Source organism: Nicotiana tabacum, chromosome 8, assembly GCF_000715075.1.
Source record: "Nicotiana tabacum cultivar K326 chromosome 8, ASM71507v2, whole genome shotgun sequence".
NCBI classification, from domain to species: Eukaryota; Viridiplantae; Streptophyta; class Magnoliopsida; order Solanales; family Solanaceae; genus Nicotiana; species Nicotiana tabacum.
In genome coordinates, this window is record NC_134087.1 from 199,605,563 (window position 1) to 199,625,999 (window position 20,437).

A 20,437-nucleotide genomic window follows, 5' to 3' on the forward strand; every position below is an offset into this window, starting at 1 on the left:
ATTTTGTGTATAATTCAGTTATGGTAGGTATTCTTTTTTAAGAATGAAATAATTAAATAACATTTTGTATCTTACATTTATATTATATTAAAGGAAAATAATATTAAAAAAACGAACAAGAGGATAAAGGAAAAAGACAAGAAAAATTAAGGTTTGGTGGTTAACAAATTTTAATTAACCACAAAAAAAACGTTGAAAATTTAAAAAAATGCCAAAAGCTAAAAAATAAAGATTCATATCATTTCTTCAGAACTCACACATACAAATTGACTTACACATGCCTTTTTTAAATATTAGGATTTCATATAAATAAAATTTGGTTTCCTATGATAGTTTTTCCTTAGAAATCTTTATTTAAGCAACTTTTTTTGAGGGTTGGCTTCTCTACATTGCTTAGGGTTTAACTTCCACACAAACTTCTGCAAAGTTTGGCTCCAAACTATAATTATATCAGCGAAATATCAATGTCCAAAATGAGTTGGAATTTGAAGGTTCGTGTTATTAGATTATGGCACATTCCAGATCGCGAGAAACCAGAAAATTCTAAATCAATTGAATTAATTATTCAAGATGAAAAGGTGCATACTCTTTTACCTGTTGTTATTTTTTTCGAGTTGTGATATATTTTCTTCAACTTATGCGCCTTACTAACTTAAATTTCTTTTCACATTTTTTATTTTAGGGAGATCGAATTCATGCAACTATTGGAAGAGCTGTTATGCATATTTTCAAAAAAAAATACATGAAATGGGATTGTACGTTATGAAAAACTTTATGGTTGGACCAAACAATCTGAAAATTAAGACCATCAAGCATATATTGAAACTAAAAATTACAGGGGTTCCATCAATTTTTGACATTGGGAACAGATTGAGTTCCTAGTTGGTATTCTATTGTTTATATTCATATGAAATATATTATTATTGTTTAAGTTCTCACATCAGCATAATCAACCCTTCCACCGGCTTCATCTATGGTTTGAATAGCTAAATTTATCAGCTCTTCGCAATTGACCTGTCCCTTTTCTGCCTCAACTTTGGCTTTAGACAGTGTTAGGCTAATAGACAAAGCCTGTGGAATGGTAGAAAGAGTAAAAAGTTTCAATTACTATAAATGCCAGACAATAATAAAGAGAGAGACTTAGCAGGAAATCCGTTTTTGCATATGCATTGCCGCATAAATTTTGATTCTGATTAAGCTAATATTTGACATAATTCATGTTCCTTCATCATTGACTCAATACATAGGATAACTTTTGAAAAATGCACTGCAATATATCATGAGCAGTTGCTACAAAAATATTCCCTTAAGCACATGTTTCATATCAAGCAAATCGTATAACATCATTATTTTTCGTGGAACATTCATATCAAACAAATTGTATAGTATCATTATTTTTTATAGAACATTTACTAGGAGATGAAATAAAAGTTTTACTGGAGTCTTAAAATATTTTTAATATTTGGTTGTAAAGATGGTATTAACACTAACATATTAAACTTTACGGTGTAAAAATAGCATGGTATAGCCAGTTTTCGGACTGGTCATTCAAAAATAGCAGGCATTTACGAAGTCAATGAAAAATAACCACTATTTTGCTGCAATAGAGACATGTCCAGCATAATATACTGGAGTTCGGTGCACCTGTGTATGAACTCCAACATATTATGCTGTATCGGTATACTTTGCTGACTCCAGTATAATATACTGGAGACTGGAGCACCGGTACTCCAAACTCTAGTATATTATACTGGACAATTATACTTGCTGAAATTACAGTATATTATGTTAGAGTTCTAGTGTACTTATGCTGGAACTCCATCGTATTATGCTGGAGTTCCAGCATGCTTATGCTGGAACTCTAATATAATATATTGGCGTATTTTTCGGGTTTTGAGCAGTGTTTTCACTCAAATTTATCTTTACATAAAAAATGACTAAATTTCGATTACTTTTGAAACTGAGTTATTTTTGAACGACCAGTTATAAATCTGACTATTTTTGAATTTCTACCAGATCACTCTTTTTGATTATGCTCACATCGCGCGGGTACTAATACTAGTTGGAACCTAATGGAGAAAAGGACCTCGGCCCAAGCCCATCCTTGTGTAACGGGCTACTTCAGAAACGAGCCCAGATTCGAACTAACATTTCTTCTTAAACCCTCCTCTGCCGCCATAGACGTGCTGTTTTAAGCTGCGAAAATCTTCACGCTCTTTTCACCGGCCGAATCGAAAATTGTAAGTGATACTTTCGTGTGTGTATATCGATGTTAATTGCTTTAATTACTCAAATAAATTGATATCACTGTTCCTGTTGATTTCTAATGGCTTGAAATTGTTAAATTATACCCTTTTCATTCCAATTTAGGTAACATAATTTGAAAATGGATACTCCGGTTACTCAGATTAGCAAAAAACGAAAGGTTGGTGATATTTTTAGTTTTTTCGTTAAATTTCAATATACTGTTGTTCATTTACTGGAATACTTAATGTTGGAGGTGTTGGTTAATCAGTTTGTTGCTGATGGCGTCTTCTTTGCGGAGCTTAACGAAGTGTTGACACGTGAGTTGGCTGAGGATGGATATTCTGGAGTTGAGGTTAGAGTTACTCCTGTGAGGACTGAGATCATCATCAGAGCCACTCGTACTCAGAACGTTTTAGGTGATAACTCTAATTTAGGGTTTATTTCAACTATTTTCTGTGTCGAAGGTTATGCTTTTGGTGTCTAAGGTGAAAATTGCATTCATTTTATAGTATTGTTTGATTTTTCTGTTAGCTTTCTTTGTTCTATTTATGGTTTCGATCCCAAAAAGTATCGGTTACTCCTTCCGGTTTCAATTTTACGTGACTTAGTTTGATTTAAAGCGGAATTTAAGAAAGAAATGAACACTTTTGAAACTTGTGGTGTTAATCATGCTATAACATTTGTGGCGGTAAGATTTGAAACTTCTAGTCTTAAACATGTTATAATAATTTTGTGGCTATAAAGCTTCTAATTAATGGTAAAACGGGAAGTTCAAAATTAAATTGTTTCCAAATACATAAATGTGTCATTTCTTCTTAAAACGGACTAACGAACCGGAACAGATGTAATATTTCTATTTAGTCGAGAGCTTAATTATTCTTGTAATTTTCATTAACAACTTCTAAATTTTCAGCATGGTTTTGGTTGGATTTTATGTTGATGACATCATTGGTCTTGCCATTTCTTCTTTGCAAAAGTTCAAGATTCGACTGATAAAATTTGTTTGAAATTAATTTTGTGCCTTTGGTTCTTTTTTAGTTGCTGCTGAGTTGACATTAGACGGGGAGGGTGAGAGAATGAGAAAAAATTGCATCTTTGTGACATTTGGATTTCAAAGAAAGAACAAAAAAGCAGAGTAGGATAGTGTTTTTGGACTTTTGACCCAAAAGAACAAGAACTAAGAGAGAATCTGACATTTACATTCACTGATGACTACTAGCGTTTTATTCATTTTGTAGTAAGTTATTGTCCTCCATGACTAAATAGTTACCCTCCAACTCATGTACTTATCCTCTTGCTGAAAAGAAGTGTGTCTCAGTGTCTGTATGTGATGAAGTTCTGATTGGTGTTATTTTTGACTTGATTAGCGTCATTTTTTGTTATTTGACGCATTGGGTCCATGTATTAGGTGAGAAGGGAAGGAGGATTCGGGAATTGACATCAGTTGTCCAGAAGCGATTCAAGTTTAAAGAGAACTCTGTGGAGCTATATGCAGAGAAGGTTAGCAACAGAGGGCTTTGTGCCGTTGCTCAGGCTGAATCACTTCGCTACAAGCTCCTTGGTGGTCTTGCTGTTAGGAGGTAGGTGTTCAGTCTATGTACGAGATTACATTTGCTTCAAAATTGATTGTTCTTGTTCCTTTGATACTTTTTCTGATGTCGCAATGTTATCTTTTATGAGAAATTCTGGTATGTTTCATATCTTTCTTTTCTGCTTTGCCTTTCTCTGGTAATATTTGACAATCTCTGCATGTGTATTCAGTCCAATGTTCTCTTGTTTATTTATTTCCAGTCCTCTTTACGGGGACTTATTAACCTTTGAGGGTGTTGGGTTTGTGCATAATTTTATTATATGTATGTAATCCCCAAATGTTCTAGTGCCAGTTTTCTGTTGGATGGTGACTAGAGTCCTCCATGCAAATAGCCTTGTAGAATATTTGTCTTTATGCAGAATTTAGAGAGGAATTTTGGTAAATAATACATAGCTTGTATTGTGATTAAACTTGAAATAAGTATATGTTGTTCAAAATGGAACCAAAGGTCAATAAAGTGGGTGAAAAACAATGGAGATCAGAGTTTAAATTCCAGCAGAGACAATACAACAATAGATTATTTTTTCCCATCTGCCTAAACCTTTTTTAGCTCAATTCTTTCACCTTATTCTCTGGGGTTCTTGTTTGTGCTTAAAGCTCTGATGATGATGTTGTCAAAATGCTTATATCGTTCCAATTTCTGAAGCTTTGGTCATTGACACGAAGCTATATGTGGAACTGAAGGGACAACTGAGGAGCTTGTTTGCTTAACCCTCTCGGGCAGTTGCCCCGTACTTTTAGTGGTAGGAGGTAGCAGGTACTTGGTAGAATAGTGAAGATGCACGTAAGCTGTTCTGGATCACTATTATAAAAACAAGTATATGTTATCCGATTGTCGGCCTTATTTCGAGCCCGAGCTAATTCCTCAAGTTGAGCATCTAAAAAGCAATTAGGTTGACTTGGTGCCAAGTTTGTGTCGGAAGATGACCATCTTAACTGAAGCTATTCGAATGATGGTGTGAGTGGTATTGTGGTAAATATTTACACATCTGTCCTTGTGTTGCGACTTACAATGTTATTAGAGCCATCACTTCGTCACTTGAAGGCTGAAGCGATGAAACAGTGGAAAGTGAAGGATGATGGCTTCACGGGTCAACCCGTTCGCTTTAGAGAAGTTTGTGGTTCAAAGAATGGTGAACAAAGCGATCCAAGGAGAATCAGACGCTTCTTTTACTCTAGCTTTTTGTAGTTCGGTTAATATCGGCATTGGATACTGAAACTAGTTATATTAATTGCAATTAATTTTGTATCTGAAATTCATGGATGTTTGCTACTTCAAATTTTTTCATAAATTGTGTGCTTCACTTCTCTCTTTTTGCTTCAAGCTCCAATGAACCTTGTTGCTTTTTTATGCTTTTCAATTCTAGAAATACCTCCGAAATACTTGAAGTTGGTTTCTTAAATTTCTTTGTGATCAATGCTTTGTGGTTTAATGCATTTTACATTTCATTTTTTTCAATTGTTCTTTGTATTTATATTATCAGGGCATGCTACGGTGTTCTGAGATTTATAATGGAGAGTGGAGCCAAGGGATGCGAGGTATGCTACTGCAATTCTAGCTGCTTACTACACCTCAGATACAGAATATTAACACCTGACTGATTTATTAAACAGGTGATCGTTAGTGGAAAGTTGAGGGCACAGCGTGCCAAATCCATGAAGTTCAAAGATGGTTATATGATTTCTTCTGGTCAGCCTGTCAAGGAGTATATTGACTCTGCTGTAAGGCATATTCTCATGAGACAGGTTGGTTCCTTGCAAGTGACTTCCTCAGTCTTGCTAATTTGTTCAGCCTTGTTTTCTTTATTCTTTATTCTCGATAACCAAGAAATTCCAATGGCGCACGGTTCGAAGCTGCCCCTCTCTAGTTAAATAGACACGTACCTTACCTGCACTCACGCACTGCGCACTTACCACTAGACCGAAGCTTTGGGAGCTTGTTTCTTTTATTGATTTCTTATCGTCATTGTTATCTTGTGATGTGTTCCATTCTTTTGGGTTGTACAGGGAGTACTTGGCATCAAAGTTAAGATCATGCTTGATTGGGATCCAAAAGGAAAGCAAGGCCCAACAACTCCTCTACCAGATCTTGTCACAATACATCCTCCCAAGGAGGAAGAAGATTACGCCAGAACGTCGGTTCTGGTGCCAGACGTAGTGCCAACAATGTTGCCAACTGATATTCCTATCCCAGTCCCAGTTATGTAGACAGCGAATCTCACTTGCCTCTCGTTGAATAATCTCCGAATGTTACATTTATAAGTCAAGTTTTAGTTTTTCTTCTTTTCTTTTTTTTCATCTTTGGGTACTGTTAAACATGTCTGGAAATCCGTTACTTTATATGACTATCTTTCTAATGCACCTAATAAGATTTTTATTCTATTCTATTAATGGTTGAATCTACCCTTATTTTGACTTTTCTTTTGGGGGTGTTGTTGTTTAGTTCATTAGTTGGGAATTATGTTCTGTTTAAATTTTATTGGACATCATGGAACAAATCCTCAGCTCAACACAATTGAAGAATATGTAACTCAGTCCCCTTACTGTTGAGTTCCAAAAACATTAGTTCTTTTTCTTTTGAAAGATTGAAGGACCGTTTTGCTGGGTGTATGCTCTCTCAGATTCTAGTTATTGTCTAGTTATTTGGAGTTTATTACCTGTAGTTATCCTTTATGTGACCAAACGTTATGAAATCTTCGAGAATTAGTCATATTGATGTTTGTAAAAAGGAATACGATAGCAATTTAAATTAAAACCACTGCATTTTCTTTGTAATGTTTTATTTGTTTACTTAATTTCCCGCTGTCACTATTTTGGAATCAAACACAAGCGGTTTTGAAGTTAATAACACAAGTTTGAATTATCATTGAAGGACGTGGTGGGATCTAGCTAAGTCTGCTTCGTGACAGCTTCTGTTCATGTGATTTTAGGTCTATCTTGTCCTTTTTTTAACATCTTCATTCACCACATGACGAAACTATTTCAAGGGACATTCTTTTATTTTATTCTCAATACGTGCAACTTGCACATTTTGGGAATGTGGTCATTTTTATCTTATTTAATCATGTATGACCGTACATCTTATCATTCACATATGTGAACCAGTTATCTTGTGAATTAGACTTTAACGATCAACATTCACTACCATATAACATTCACTACCATATAACATTGTCGATGTTATAGTTGCACTATAAAATAATGCCCCTAGAATTTGACCTTTTTGATGAGTATCTTTGGTGCAGAGAAGTTGAAATCTTTTGTCTTTTCGACAATGAGAATAGAATATAAATCACAAAACAATAAAACTATTGTTGCTTTTGCAGTCAAGTGCATGTGTACCTGGATCCTCTTATGCATCTATATTGCTGGAAGTTGTTAACATTTAATTTGACTTAGTTGTAACAAGTTACATTTTCTTAGATAAGTAATAAATACAAATGCATGACATTACTCTTTTTAAGTGACTTGGTATCTCTAGCAAAATTATAGCTAATGAATTACTAGCAAAGAATATAGTAGGACGGATAGGATCCACCAACCCTTAACTATAGGTTTTACGTTCAATAAGAAAATTTCTTGATAGGGAGCGCCACCCTTTAGTGAGCCTAATGCGGTCAGATAAATAAGCCGGAAAAAGAACTATGGAATTAGTTGTCATGTAAACATACACAAATCATTCTGGAATTAAGTAAACATCATATAGATACAATCAAGAAAACACAAATTTAACCAACATTAACTCCTCTTAACAGGATCAAAGTTGGAAACACCAATAATAGCACCAATAATTGCAGTAAGCACAGCCCCACCTGCCACAATGCTAAGCAAGAAATTCTTAAGTGAAGGTGAAACACCATCAGCAGCTTGTGCTACATCAGGTACAACCATTGATGCTGTAAGTACACCTGCAGTCAACCCTGTCACTACTTTTTCCTTAAGTGAAGAAGCTTTCACTACAAACTTAGTAGCAACTGGTTTTGAATTTGTTGCAATATTTTTTGATGGCCTAATTGGCAATGGCTTAAGAAAAGCTTCAACAATTGGTTGCTTCTTTTGGTTTGGGTAAGTTAGTGGCATTGCCATTGAAACTACTGAAGTTGAAGCCATTATTTTCTTTTTCTTTCTTCTAAAATTTAAGAGTGTGGTATTGGTAAAATGATGTGATTTTGAGAGGAGAAAGAGGAATTTAGATTAAGAGGATTTTTATTGAGAGGTGGAAAATTGAGCTTTAGGGGTTAGGTATCTTTTCCTTTGTTCTTACGTGGCTGATTTTTATTGGCTATGGTGGATAAGGTTATCTTATTGGAAGCTTGTCATAATTTTATGTTCATGTAAGCTGGGAAAAACTCATAATGCATCAGATTTCTAGGGTTTGGAAGCATATGAGAATACCTAACTTTTGAGTTAAGGGAATATGAAACATTTTTTTATAACTTAAATATTTGAATTTGAATATAATTTTTTACTAGAATTTAGAACGTTGTCTCGGAACTAATTTTTGGATAATTTATATATATATATATATATATATATATATATATATATATATATATATATATATATATATATATATATATATATATATATATATATATATTACATAAAATAATTACTTAAATATTATAACCACATTCAAGGTGATGGTTTTCTAATTTGCGACGATAGCGGGTAGTAGTAGTTGGTGGTAGCTAAAAATAATAGTGATGTTTTTAATAATTTTAAGACCATATAAGAATGGAACAAATCTTATTAAGAGTAACTAAGTGATTGTGGAAAATAAATAAATAGATAAACTTAATCAATAGAGTTCTAAGATTCAATCCAAACATTCATAAAGCGGAAATAAATAGGCAGAACTATCACTACATCTACATCCAGTATGCATGGATGACAATAAATAAAAATTAGTATATTTATATGTTTCTGAAAATCATAAAATTCAAGTCAAGTACTGTGGATACAGGTAAATCTACTTGGTAAACATACAATTTTACTTGTGGCTTAGGAAGGAAGTCTCAGATTTATACAACTCGACCTATTCAATGCAACTTGAAATGAGTAGCATGATTGTTGCGTACGCAGAATTTTACAGTATTAATATTTAAAAAGTGAATAAATGAATAAATCACCATAATAATAGCGAAGTCATTTTTATAATTATATCCACTATTTTTATTTTTCTTACTATTACATATATAATAAAAAAATTAACGAATCGAGAAAAAATATTAAAAGTTATCGATGGTGAAATAGGGAAGGAAGAAAACATTTTTTTTTTCCTTAACAAAAAGCCACATACATTTTGTCCATCAAATGATAAGCTTCACAAAGTCATTGCTAATCATGATCATTTCAAATTTCCTGCTACATAATGTCAAAATAGGAGCAACAAAATCGAGTCTGCTTGAAAAGTGACAGCAATTCCTATTTGACTGCTAGAATGGAAGAAAGGCAAGGTTAGATATACGCTTAGATATCATTTTCCCAAATATTTAATTGTCCATTTTCCTTGTCTTTTTCATTAAATTAAATCTCATCTTTCACCATGTTTATTCATCAACCAGCCCACACAACTATTCCTTCCTATACTCCTTTGATTCCACGACTTCGTAATTAATAATTTACTGTTTTTACTTTATAAAACATCTAATTGGATAGGCTAGAGTTTTTTTTTTTAAAATTTTTTTTTCTGCTTAACCATTTGGTATTCAAAATTTATTAGTTCGATTAATTCGAATTTACTAAATGAAAGGCTCGTTAAAGGAATGGCCCGACTAATTCGGAGTTGCGTAGCATCAGAATCACTAAGGAGTGACCCGACTAATATGAATTAATGTCACATATGTTAGAATATACTATAAGCCATGCGTATTGTTATATTATTCTTTATGAACAATTATTTATTTACTTGTTTAAATTCAATAAAGTTTCATTTTAAATAGATCATGTGTTGGTTTGTGCGTCCATTGCTTACATAGTAGATGATTTAGTGTATAGAGTTTAGCTTATACACGGAAGATTAAATCATCGGTTCTTGTAAGACATAAAAGTTAATGTTCACAATCTAATGATGGAATTGGACAAATCATCGGAATGATTGTAGCACAAGATTAAATATAATTTATCTTGACTATGGGAATAGTTTAATTCCAACTTCTTGTGCTAGTACATTTTGTATGTATTGAACGGATCAAGTAGAGATGAGTATTTTATACTGACTTTATAAAATAATTTCTCTAGTCCATTTAATGTACTTATACTCTTAATCCTGATATAATTATTATTAGCTGTGTATGTCACTTGTTGTTTTGATTTATTAAAAGGTGAGATTCTTTCGCGAGTCAATAAGCCTGGTAAATTGGATAACAATGATATACATTGGCGAAGTAATAATTAGTTGATGGAATCCATGTCTCAATTTTGAGATTGATGATACTCCTTTATGAAAGCTTATAAGTTTTCATGTGTAAACCCGGCCGGTGGATTTTGTATCCGATACATGAAATAAGTTAAGTGTAAGTCTAAAGGAAGTAATCAATAAATTAAATAGTCAGTAATTTAATTTGATTGATTAGTATCTGAATCTTAACATGGGGAGTTAAATAAGGTTTTATGGAAGAATTTAGAAATTGAACTAAGGAGTGCAATTACGAATTTTTAGTGGAATAATTCGTAATTTATTATGATGGAAATTAGTTTCAGAATTTCGAAATTAATATCATAATAGGAAGCCTTGTTAATTAAATTCTGTGGTCCCTACTGTGCCTAAATAATAGAAAATAGTGGAAACTGTTACTTAGTGGGAAAGAAAACGTGGAAACCGTCCCTTAGTGGGAGAAGGAAACCTAACAGGTTTTGAAAACGGTTTTGACCTAAAAAACGCAGCTATATATATGGATATAAGGGCTGGACGTTTTTTACATGATTCTGACTGCGGTTTCTACTAGAATTTTGCCCACCCAAAATTCTCTCTTTTTCGGTTATTGTTTGGGTAACACAGTAGAAGACTGTGGAAATCTGCTAGTGTGTTTTCAACTGAGGAACTGGAGAACGACCTAGATTTGTTGTGTTTACGCTTCAAGAGGTAATCCTAAAATCTCCATACGTGCTAGTTGTTTAGATTACACGTGAATAAGATTCTGTTATTGCTTCCGCTGTGGTATATATTCCATCATATGGTATCAGAGCTTACTCACGTCTAATTAAATAATTAGGATAAACTATAAGGATTAATATCATGTTTTATATGCAAGTTTTGAATTACATGCAAAGTTTGTTTTTCTGAAAACCTGCACTGTTTTTTTGGTGTGATTATCTGTTATGGGTTGTGTTGATTATTCTGAAAACTTGATGTATCCTTTTAATATTGGTGATGTTGAGTTAGAATAATCTGAAAACTGAATTTTATCATGTAAAACGGAAAAACACGTTTTGCTGAATTAGGGCAGAAAATCGGAGGTCAAAAAGTTGACGGACTCCGATTGACCTGAAACTTGGCAGGTCCATGCGAAACGGCCCAGTGAGCAATACTCATGGATTTTATGCATGACTGAAGTCGTTTTTTGGGCGTTCGGGGTCGTTTAGATGGTGTTTTTGCTGTTTTTCTAAAATTCTGAAATTTTTTTAGTTGTTTTTAATTCCAGAAATTGTGGGGATCAATTCCCTTGGTCCCCGGGCTTAAAAAATCAGTGATATAATGTTTTTACACGTTGACGTAGGTCTTCTTCCATATCGGATAAAAATATTATGAATAATCACTATGTTATACTAGTCATTGATTATTTGTATTTACTCTCCATCTGAGTATGTATGTTGGTTCAATGGGACTAATATATGTTGAATGTTGATATTCACTTGGCTTAAATTAACAGTTTACTCTCCATCTGAGTATGACATGTTTAAGTTTATGGAGTGAAAATCTGTCATTATATATGTATATTGCAAGAATAGCTTCTTTCCCATCGAAATTTATTGTTCAAGGTGCATAGATTGTATATATATAATGTGTTTTGAATTTTAGTGTTCATAATACAAACTGATTTGATCTATTTAAATATTTAATGTCTCCCAGATTAACAATGACTGCTTTTAATCCCCTTACTGCCATTCTTACCCAAAACAAACTTGAGGGTCCAAATTATGTTGATTGGAAATGAAATTTGGATATTGTTCTAATTGCTGAAGAGTACAAATTTGTGCTCGATGAGGTGTGTCCAGAAAAACCTGGAGATGATGCCATAGATGATGAACAGAAGGCTTACTAGAAATGGATTAAGGCTGATGAGATGGCGCGATGTTACATTTTGGCATCCATGTCGAATGTTCTGCAACATCAGCATCAGTCGATGGAGTCTGCTTATGACATTCTGGAAAATCTCAAAGAAATGTTCGGAGGTCAGAATCGTGCGGCTAAGCAGACTGCCATGAAAACCCTTCTGAATACCAAAATGGTTGAAGGTTCATCGGTCAGGGTCCATGTTCTGAAGATGATGAGTCTTCTGAATGAACTGGAGGTCCTTGGAGCTAACATTGATAAGGACACGCAGGTTGAAATGATCCTGCAGACTTTGCCTGACAGTTTTCAGCAATTTCGCCTGAATTATAACATGAACAAAATGGATTTGTCCCTTGCGAAATTGTTGAATGAGCTGCAGTTGGCAGAGACTATTATCAAGTCCCAAGCTCCTCCCGTGGCATTGAATTTTGAGGCAGGTTCTTCTTCTAAACCGAGAGGCGGGCAGAAAAAGAAAAAGGCTCAAAAACCCTCTGTTGGTGGCGCGACTGCTGGTGTGAAAAAGGCTAAGGGCAAGTGTTATCACTGCAAGCAGCCCGGGCATCATAAGAAGCAGTGTCCAACTTATCTGGCCAAGCTGAAAAATAAACCAGGTGATTTACATCTACTTGTCGTTGAAACATTTTTAGCGGCTGTTTCTACCATGTCATGGTGTGTAGATTCGGGAGCCACTAATCATATCTGCACTTATTTGCAGGGGTTTCAGGTAACGCGGCGGCTAAGTAAAGGAGAAATCAATGTTTATCAAGCAGACGGTTCAGCAGCCCCAGCTTTAGCATTAGGAAATATTAGTATTTCGTTTGGTAGTGGTAGAGTTTTAGCTTTAAAAGACACATTATATGTACCTTCCGTTAGAAGGAATTTAATTTCGGTTTCTAGCGCTATGAGAGATGGTTATGATTTTAATTGTCATGACGTTGATAAATGTGTTATTACTCATAATAAGCGTTATCTCTCTTTGGCTACATTGATTAATGGTCTTTTTGTTGTTGACTCTATTCCTAAACCGTTACCACCTAAAGAACTGAATAATGTTGATTTACCAAGCAAGAGAAAACGTTCTTCTGAATTGAGTGAAACATATTTATGGCACTTGCGTTTGGGTCATATAAATCTGAACAGAATTTCCAGGTTGGTCAAGGATGGACCTTTAAGTTCATTGAAAGTGGAGGCACTACCAACTTGTGAATCTTGTTTAGAAGGGAAAATGACAAAACGAAATTTCCCCTCAAAAGGAAATCGGGCAAGTGATAAATTAGAATTAATTCATTCTGATTTGTGTGGTCCAATGAATGTCCAAGCAAGAGGTGGTTTTTTTGAGTATTTTGTGACTTTCACAGATGATTACTCAAAATATGGATATATTTATTTGTTGCGTCGAAAGTCTGAATGTTTTGAAAAGTTCAAAGAATTCAAGACTGAGACTGAAAAGCGACATAATAAACATATCAAGACACTACGATCTGATCGTGGTGGGGAGTATTTCTCTACAGACTTTATTGGTTATTTATTAGAATGTGGAATTACATCTCAATTATCTGCACCTGGAACTCCACAACAAAATGGTGTAGCTGAAAGAAGAAATAGGACTCTTATGGAAATGGTTAGATCAATGATGAGTTATTCCGATTTGCCTTCGTCTTTTTGGGGACATGCCTTAGAAACGGCGAATTATGTTCTGAACTTAGTTCCTTCAAAGTCAGTACCCTTGACCCCTACAGAATTGTGGACTGGGCGCAAGCCTAGTCTGCGGCATATTCGAGTTTGGGGTTGTCCGACACATGTGCTAAAGGGGAAAACGGATAAATTGGAGGCAAGAACGGATGTATGCGTGTTTATAGGTTATCCAAAAGGGACGAAAGGTGGTTTATTCTATTGTCCTAAAGAGAAAAAGGTAATTGTTAGCACAAATGCCAAGTTTCTAGAAGAGGACTATTTGATGAACCATGTTCCTAGAAGTAAACTCGTTTTACAGGAACTCAGCAAAGGAATGGAAACTCAGTCATCTGAAAATCAAAACGACCATATCCAAACCCCAGAAGTCGATTTTGACATACCATTGCACTTTAGTAGTGGGAGAAATGTCAATAGACTTAATGTACCACAAGAACAAGTGCCCGCAGTCATACTACCACAAAGTAGTGGGAGTCATGTTGAGAAGACTGCACAATAGGAAGAAGTCGTTGATATCCCTGTGGATAGCATGGAGACTCAGGTTCCTGATGATGTTGTGGTTCAACCACAAAATCAACGTGATGTAGTTGCAACTGATGCAGTGCGTAGTCGTAGTGGGAGAGAAATAAGACAGCAAATTCGTTACACGCTCTTGGGAGAATCATATGATAGGATCCCTGAGGAGCCTACCTCCGAACCTGTCAATTACGACCAAGCACTACATGATAAGGATGCCGATAAGTGGGTTGCTGCTATGAAATCAGAGATGGAGTCTATGTACTCTAATCAGGTTTGGGATCTTGTAGAACCAACTGATGGGGTTAAACCCATTGGATGCAAATGGATCTATAAGAAAAAGAGAGGTGTAGACGAAAAAGTACAAACTTTTAAAACAAGGCTTGTAGCGAAAGGGTTTACTCAGAAAGAAGGGATTGACTATGAGGAAACCTTCTCGCCGGTAGCCATGCTTAAGTCTATAAGGATTCTCTTATCCATTGCTGCTCATTATGATTATGAGATTTGGCAAATGGATGTCAAGACAGCTTTCCTTAATGGAAGTCTTGATGAGTGCATCTATATGATGCAACCAGACGGTTTTATGGAAAGTGGCAAAGAGCACATGTTGTGTAAGCTTAAAAGGTCCATTTATGGACTAAAACAGGCATCTAGGGCATGGAACACTTGTTTTGATAAGGCGATTAAAACTTTTGGTTTTGATCAGTGTCTTAACAAATCTTGTGTATACAAAAAGTGGGATGGGGACAAAGTGGCATTTTTGATCTTATATGTAGATGACATACTGCTCATAGGAAATAATGTGGGCATGTTGAATTCAGTTAAGCAGTGGTTGTCCACACATTTTGATATGAAAGATTTGGGAGAAGCGGCTCATATCCTTGGGATCAAACTCTTGCGAGATCGCAAGAAAAGGATATTAGGCTTGTCCCAAGGTCTTTATATTGATACAATACTCTCCAGGTTTAGCATACATGATTCCAAGAAAGGATTCCTTCCTTTCAGACATGGAATTTCTCTATCTAAAGATCAGTCTCCTAAGACTGATGAAGAGATAGAAAAGATGAAGGCGGTACCTTATGCATCAGCTGTGGGGAGCCTCATGTATGCTATGTTATGCACTAGGCCTGATATCTGCTTTGCCGTTGGCGTTGTTAGCAGATTTCAGTCTAATCCTGGGAAAGAGCATTGGACGGCGGTTAAACATATAATCAAGTACCTGAAAAGGACTAGGGATTACATGTTGATCTACCAATCGGATGACCTGGTACCTATTGGGTATACTGATTCGGATTTCCAATCAGACAGAGATTCTAGAAAGTCTACCTCAGGTAATGTGTTTACTCTTGGAGGTGGAGCCATAAGTTGGAGGAGTATCAAGCAAACTTGTGTTGCTGATTCCACCATGGAAGCCGAATATGTGGCAGCCTCTGAGGCAGCCAAAGAGGCAGTTTGGCTCGGTAACTTCCTGAGAGAGTTGGGTGTGGTTCCTTCGATTCAAGCACCAATTACGCTTTACTGTGATAATAGTGGTGCAGTTGCAAATTCAAAGGAGCCACGAAGCCATAAGAGGGCAAAGCACATTGAGCGTAAATATCATTTAATTCGTGATATAGTGCAGAGAGGGGATGTAGTGGTCACCAAGATTGCGTCAGAGAACAACTTGGCAGATCCGTTTACTAAGAGCTTACCACAGAAGACTTTTGATAAGCATGTAGAAGGAATGAGTGTCAAAATTGTAGACGCATGGTTATTAGTCTAAGTGGGAGATTGTTAGAATATACTATAAGCCATGCGTATTGTTATAGTATTCTTTATGAACAATTATTTATTTACTTGTTTAAATTCAATAAAGTTTCATTTTAAATAGATCATGTGTTGGTTTGTGCGTCCATTGCTTACATAGTAGATGATTTAGTGTATAGAGTTTAGCTTATACACGGAAGATTAAATCATCGGTTCTTGTAAGACATAAAAGTTAATGTTCACAATCTAATGATGGAATTGGACAAATCATCGGAATGATTGTAGCACAAGATTAAATATAATTTATCTTGATTATGGGAATGGTTTAATTCCAACTTCTTGTGCTAGTACATTTTGTATGTATTGAACGGATCAAGTAGAGATGAGTATTTTATACTGACTTTATAAAATAATTTCTCTAGTCCATTTAATGTACTTATACTCTTAATCCTGATATAATTATTATTAGCTGTGTATGTCACTTGTTGTTTTGATTTATTAAAAGGTGAGATTCTTTCGCGAGTCAATAAGCCTGGTAAATTGGATAACAATGATATACATTGGCGAAGTAATAATTAGTTGATGGAATCCATGTCTCAATTTTGAGATTGATGTTACTCCTTTATGAAAGCTTATAAGTTTTCATGTGTAAACCCGGCCGGTGGATTTTGTATCCGACACATGAAATAAGTTAAGTGTAAGTCTAAAGGAAGTAATCAATAAATTAAATAGTCAGTAATTTAATTTGATTGATTAGTATCTGAATCTTAACATGGGGAGTTAAATAAGGTTTTATGGAAGAATTTAGAAATTGAACTAAGGAGTGCAATTACGAATTTTTAGTGGAATAATTCGTAATTTATTATGATGGAAATTAGTTTCAGAATTTCGAAATTAATATCATAATAGGAAGCCTTGTTAATTAAATTCTGTGGTCCCTACTGTGCCTAAATAATAGAAAATAGTGGAAACTGTTACTTAGTGGGAAAGAAAACGTGGAAACCGTCCCTTAGTGGGAGAAGGAAACCTAACAGGTTTTGAAAACGGTTTTGACCTAAAAAACGCAGCTATATATATGGATATAAGGGCTGGACGTTTTTTACATGATTCTGACTGCGGTTTCTACTAGAATTTTGCCCACCCAAAATTCTCTCTTTTTCGGTTATTGTTTGGGTAACACAGTAGAAGACTGTGGAAATCTGCTAGTGTGTTTTCAACTGAGGAACTGGAGAACGACCTAGATTTGTTGTGTTTACGCTTCAAGAGGTAATCCTAAAATCTCCATACGTGCTAGTTGTTTAGATTACACGTGAATAAGATTCTGTTATTGCTTCCGCTGTGGTATATATTCCATCATATGGTATCAGAGCTTACTCACGTCTAATTAAATAATTAGGATAAACCATAAGGATTAATATCATGTTCTATATGCAAGTTTTGAATTACATGCAAAGTTTGTTTTTCTGAAAACCTGCACTGTTTTTTTGGTGTGATTATCTGTTATGGGTTGTGTTGATTATTCTGAAAACTTGATGTATCCTTTTAATATTGGTGATGTTGAGTTAGAATAATCTGAAAACTGAATTTTATCATGTAAAACGGAAAAACACGTTTTGCTGAATTAGGGCAGAAAATCGGAGGTCAAAAAGTTGACGGACTCCGATTGACCTGAAACTTGGCAGGTCCATGCGAAACGGCCCAGTGAGCAATACTCATGGATTTTATGCATGACTGAAGTCGTTTTTTGGGCGTTCGGGGTCGTTTAGATGGTGTTTTTGCTGTTTTTCTAAAATTCTGAAATTTTTTTAGTTGTTTTTAATTCCAGAAATTTGGGGATCAATTCCCTTGGTCCCCGGGCTTAAAAAATCAGTGATATAATGTTTTTACACGTTGACGTAGGTCTTCTTCCATATCGGATAAAAATATTATGAATAATCACTATGTTATACTAGTCATTGATTATTTGTATTTACTCTCCATCTGAGTATGCATGTTGGTTCAACTCCATAGCACTGAGGGGAAACATAAATAGGCTGAAGGAAGCAGAGCTTATATGAAATGTTGTAATGTTGCCAAGACAAAGAGTGATTACTTGGCTGGCATATCAAGACAAACTAATGACTAAAGAAAGACTAATGAAGTCAAACATTCCTATAAATGGGGACATAAATTGCATACTGTGTGATTGTGGAGTAACTGAGACTCACCAACATCTATTTGTGGATTGTATCTGGACCCAGAATATAAGAGTGACACTGCTTAATTGGTCAGGAATAACCATCCCGTCCTATACTGTTAGCAGGAGTTGCAGTGGATCAAGAATAGGCACTGAAAGCAATTCAGGAAAGAAGTAACATTAACAATCATTGGGGCGATAATATACTACACTTGGCAAGCTCAAAATTGGAAGCATTTAAGGAAGATCAATGTAAATAATGCATTTATAGAGATACAAATTAAGAAGGAACTTAGGGAGAGGATTAGTATGTTAGTAGGATCTAGAAGAGCTAGAAATTTTCCAATTTTGATACAGAAGATATGTAGCTAGAGTATTTAAAACCGATAACAATTAGAGTTCCTTGTTATTGTTTGTTTTTTGAGAACTAGAGAGATTCTGATCCTACTGGATTGGAACAACTGGCTACTCTGAGTTTGTAAATTGTTTAGTTTGTTATGGTAATATTCATAGATTATTGCAAAAAAAAAAAATTAAGAATGGAGAAATCTCATTAACATCCTACAACACTCTCCTATTGGAAGAGTATATTACTAATAGATTATACTCCCCCTTCTACCAATACTAATGTATATGACTCATTTTCATTTTAAAGCAACATACAGTATTTGACATTATTCTACTCGTAATATTTAATTCTTTTTGTCCTCGTTTAAAGGTCTAGAAACACCCATTAAAAAGATTATTTAACAGCATTAATCATAAAAGTTATTTGACTAAATTACCTTTTATCTCTTCAAAATGAGTAATAAGCATTGGAAATTTTTAGAAAATTGTATAAATCATTTATTGGAGTAGATTTGATAGAAAAAAACCCCACTTAATTCCTCGGTTTTCTAAAGCGACACTTATTTTGAAACAATATTTTTAGGGCTAAAATGACATTTGAAGATTATTATTTGATTAACTTTCACTACAAAACTTTTGCCTATTATCTTAATATAATAATATATACCCCCCTCCCCTCCCCCCACCCATTGCTAATACTGTAGTTTAAAGTGGAATATAGCTTCTGTTGGCAAGTTACTATGGTAGGTGGCAACTAAAAAGGATGTACTATGGGTGAAATGGGTCAATGAAGTCTATATGAAGTCTAATCACAATATCTGGGATCACCAACCCCCACAGGATTGTAGCTGGTATTGGAAAAAACTAAATGCTCTGAATGAGATCATGGCAAAATGGTATACTAGAGGAGTTTACCAACTGACCACTAGTGGTTTGTATTCAGTGTCTAGCAACTCCATAGCACTGAGGGAAAACATAAATAGGCTAAGGGAAGCAAAGCTTAAATGAAATGTTGTAATGTTGCCAAGACAAAGAGTGACTACTTGGCTGGCATATCAAGACAAACTAATGACTAAAGAAAGACTGATGAAGTCAAACATTCCTATAAATGGGGACATAAATTGCATACTGTGTGATTGTGGAGTACCTGAGACTCACCAACATCTATTTGTGGAATGTATCTGGACCCAGAATATAAGAGTGACATTGCTTAATTGGTCAGGAATAACTATCCCGTCCTATACTGTTAGCAGGAGTTGCAGTGGATCAAGAATAAGCACTGAAAGCAATTCAGGAAAGAAGTAACATCAACAATCATTGGGGCGATAATATACTACACTTGGCAAGCTCAGAATTGGAAGCATTTAAGGAAGATCAATGTAAATAATGCATTTATAGAGATACAAATTAAGAAGGAACTTATGGAGAGGATTAGTATGTTAGTAGGACCTAGAAGAGTTAGAAATTTCCCAATTTTGATACAGAGGATATGTAGCTAGAGTATTTAAAACTGATAACAATTAGAGTTCCTTGTTATTGTTTGTTTTTTGAGAACTAGAGAGATTCTGATCCTAGTGGATTGGAACAACTGGCTGCTCTGAGTTTGTAAATCGTTTAGTTTGTTATGGTAATATTCATAGATTATTGCAAAAAAAAATTAAGAATGGAGAAATCTCATTAACATCCTACCACACTCTTGTATTGGAAGAGTATATTACTAATAGATTATACTCCCCCTTCTACCAATACTAATATATATGACTCATTTTCATTTTAAAGCAACATACAGTGTTTGACATCATTCTACTAGTAATATTTAATTCCTCCTGTCCTCATTTAAAGG

At 34.8% G+C, this 20,437-nt stretch overlaps 2 protein-coding genes across 2 annotated transcripts; one reads left to right on the plus strand and one right to left on the minus strand.

The window, feature by feature from the left end:
- Nucleotides 1–2,126: 2,126 nt before the first annotated feature.
- LOC107831973 (small ribosomal subunit protein uS3x-like) lies at nt 2,127–6,229 on the plus strand. Its single transcript, XM_016659772.2, has 7 exons — nt 2,127–2,240; nt 2,371–2,425; nt 2,516–2,663; nt 3,656–3,827; nt 5,323–5,377; nt 5,453–5,584; nt 5,846–6,229. The coding sequence occupies exons 2-7, from the start codon at nt 2,387–2,389 to the stop codon at nt 6,044–6,046; spliced, it is 747 nt and encodes a 248-aa protein (XP_016515258.1). The 5' UTR covers nt 2,127–2,240; nt 2,371–2,386; the 3' UTR covers nt 6,047–6,229.
- A 1,266-nt stretch (nt 6,230–7,495) lies between these two features.
- Nucleotides 7,496–8,047, minus strand: LOC107831975 (uncharacterized). The gene has a single exon (XM_016659773.2). It carries the CDS (start codon nt 7,946–7,948, stop codon nt 7,577–7,579), a length of 372 nt encoding a protein of 123 aa, XP_016515259.1. The 5' UTR covers nt 7,949–8,047; the 3' UTR covers nt 7,496–7,576.
- Nucleotides 8,048–20,437: the final 12,390 nt, after the last annotated feature.

Coding starts and splice junctions, on each gene's coding strand:
- LOC107831975 (XM_016659773.2), bottom strand. CDS start 7,948: ATGGCTTCAACTTCAGTAGTTTCAATGGCAATGCCACTAACTTACCCA.
- LOC107831973 (XM_016659772.2), top strand. CDS start 2,387: ATGGATACTCCGGTTACTCAGATTAGCAAAAAACGAAAG. Junction 2,664..3,655: donor TCGTACTCAGAACGTTTTAG/GTGATAACTCTA, acceptor TCCATGTATTAG/GTGAGAAGGGAAGGAGGATT. Junction 3,828..5,322: donor GGTGGTCTTGCTGTTAGGAG/GTAGGTGTTCAG, acceptor TTATATTATCAG/GGCATGCTACGGTGTTCTGA.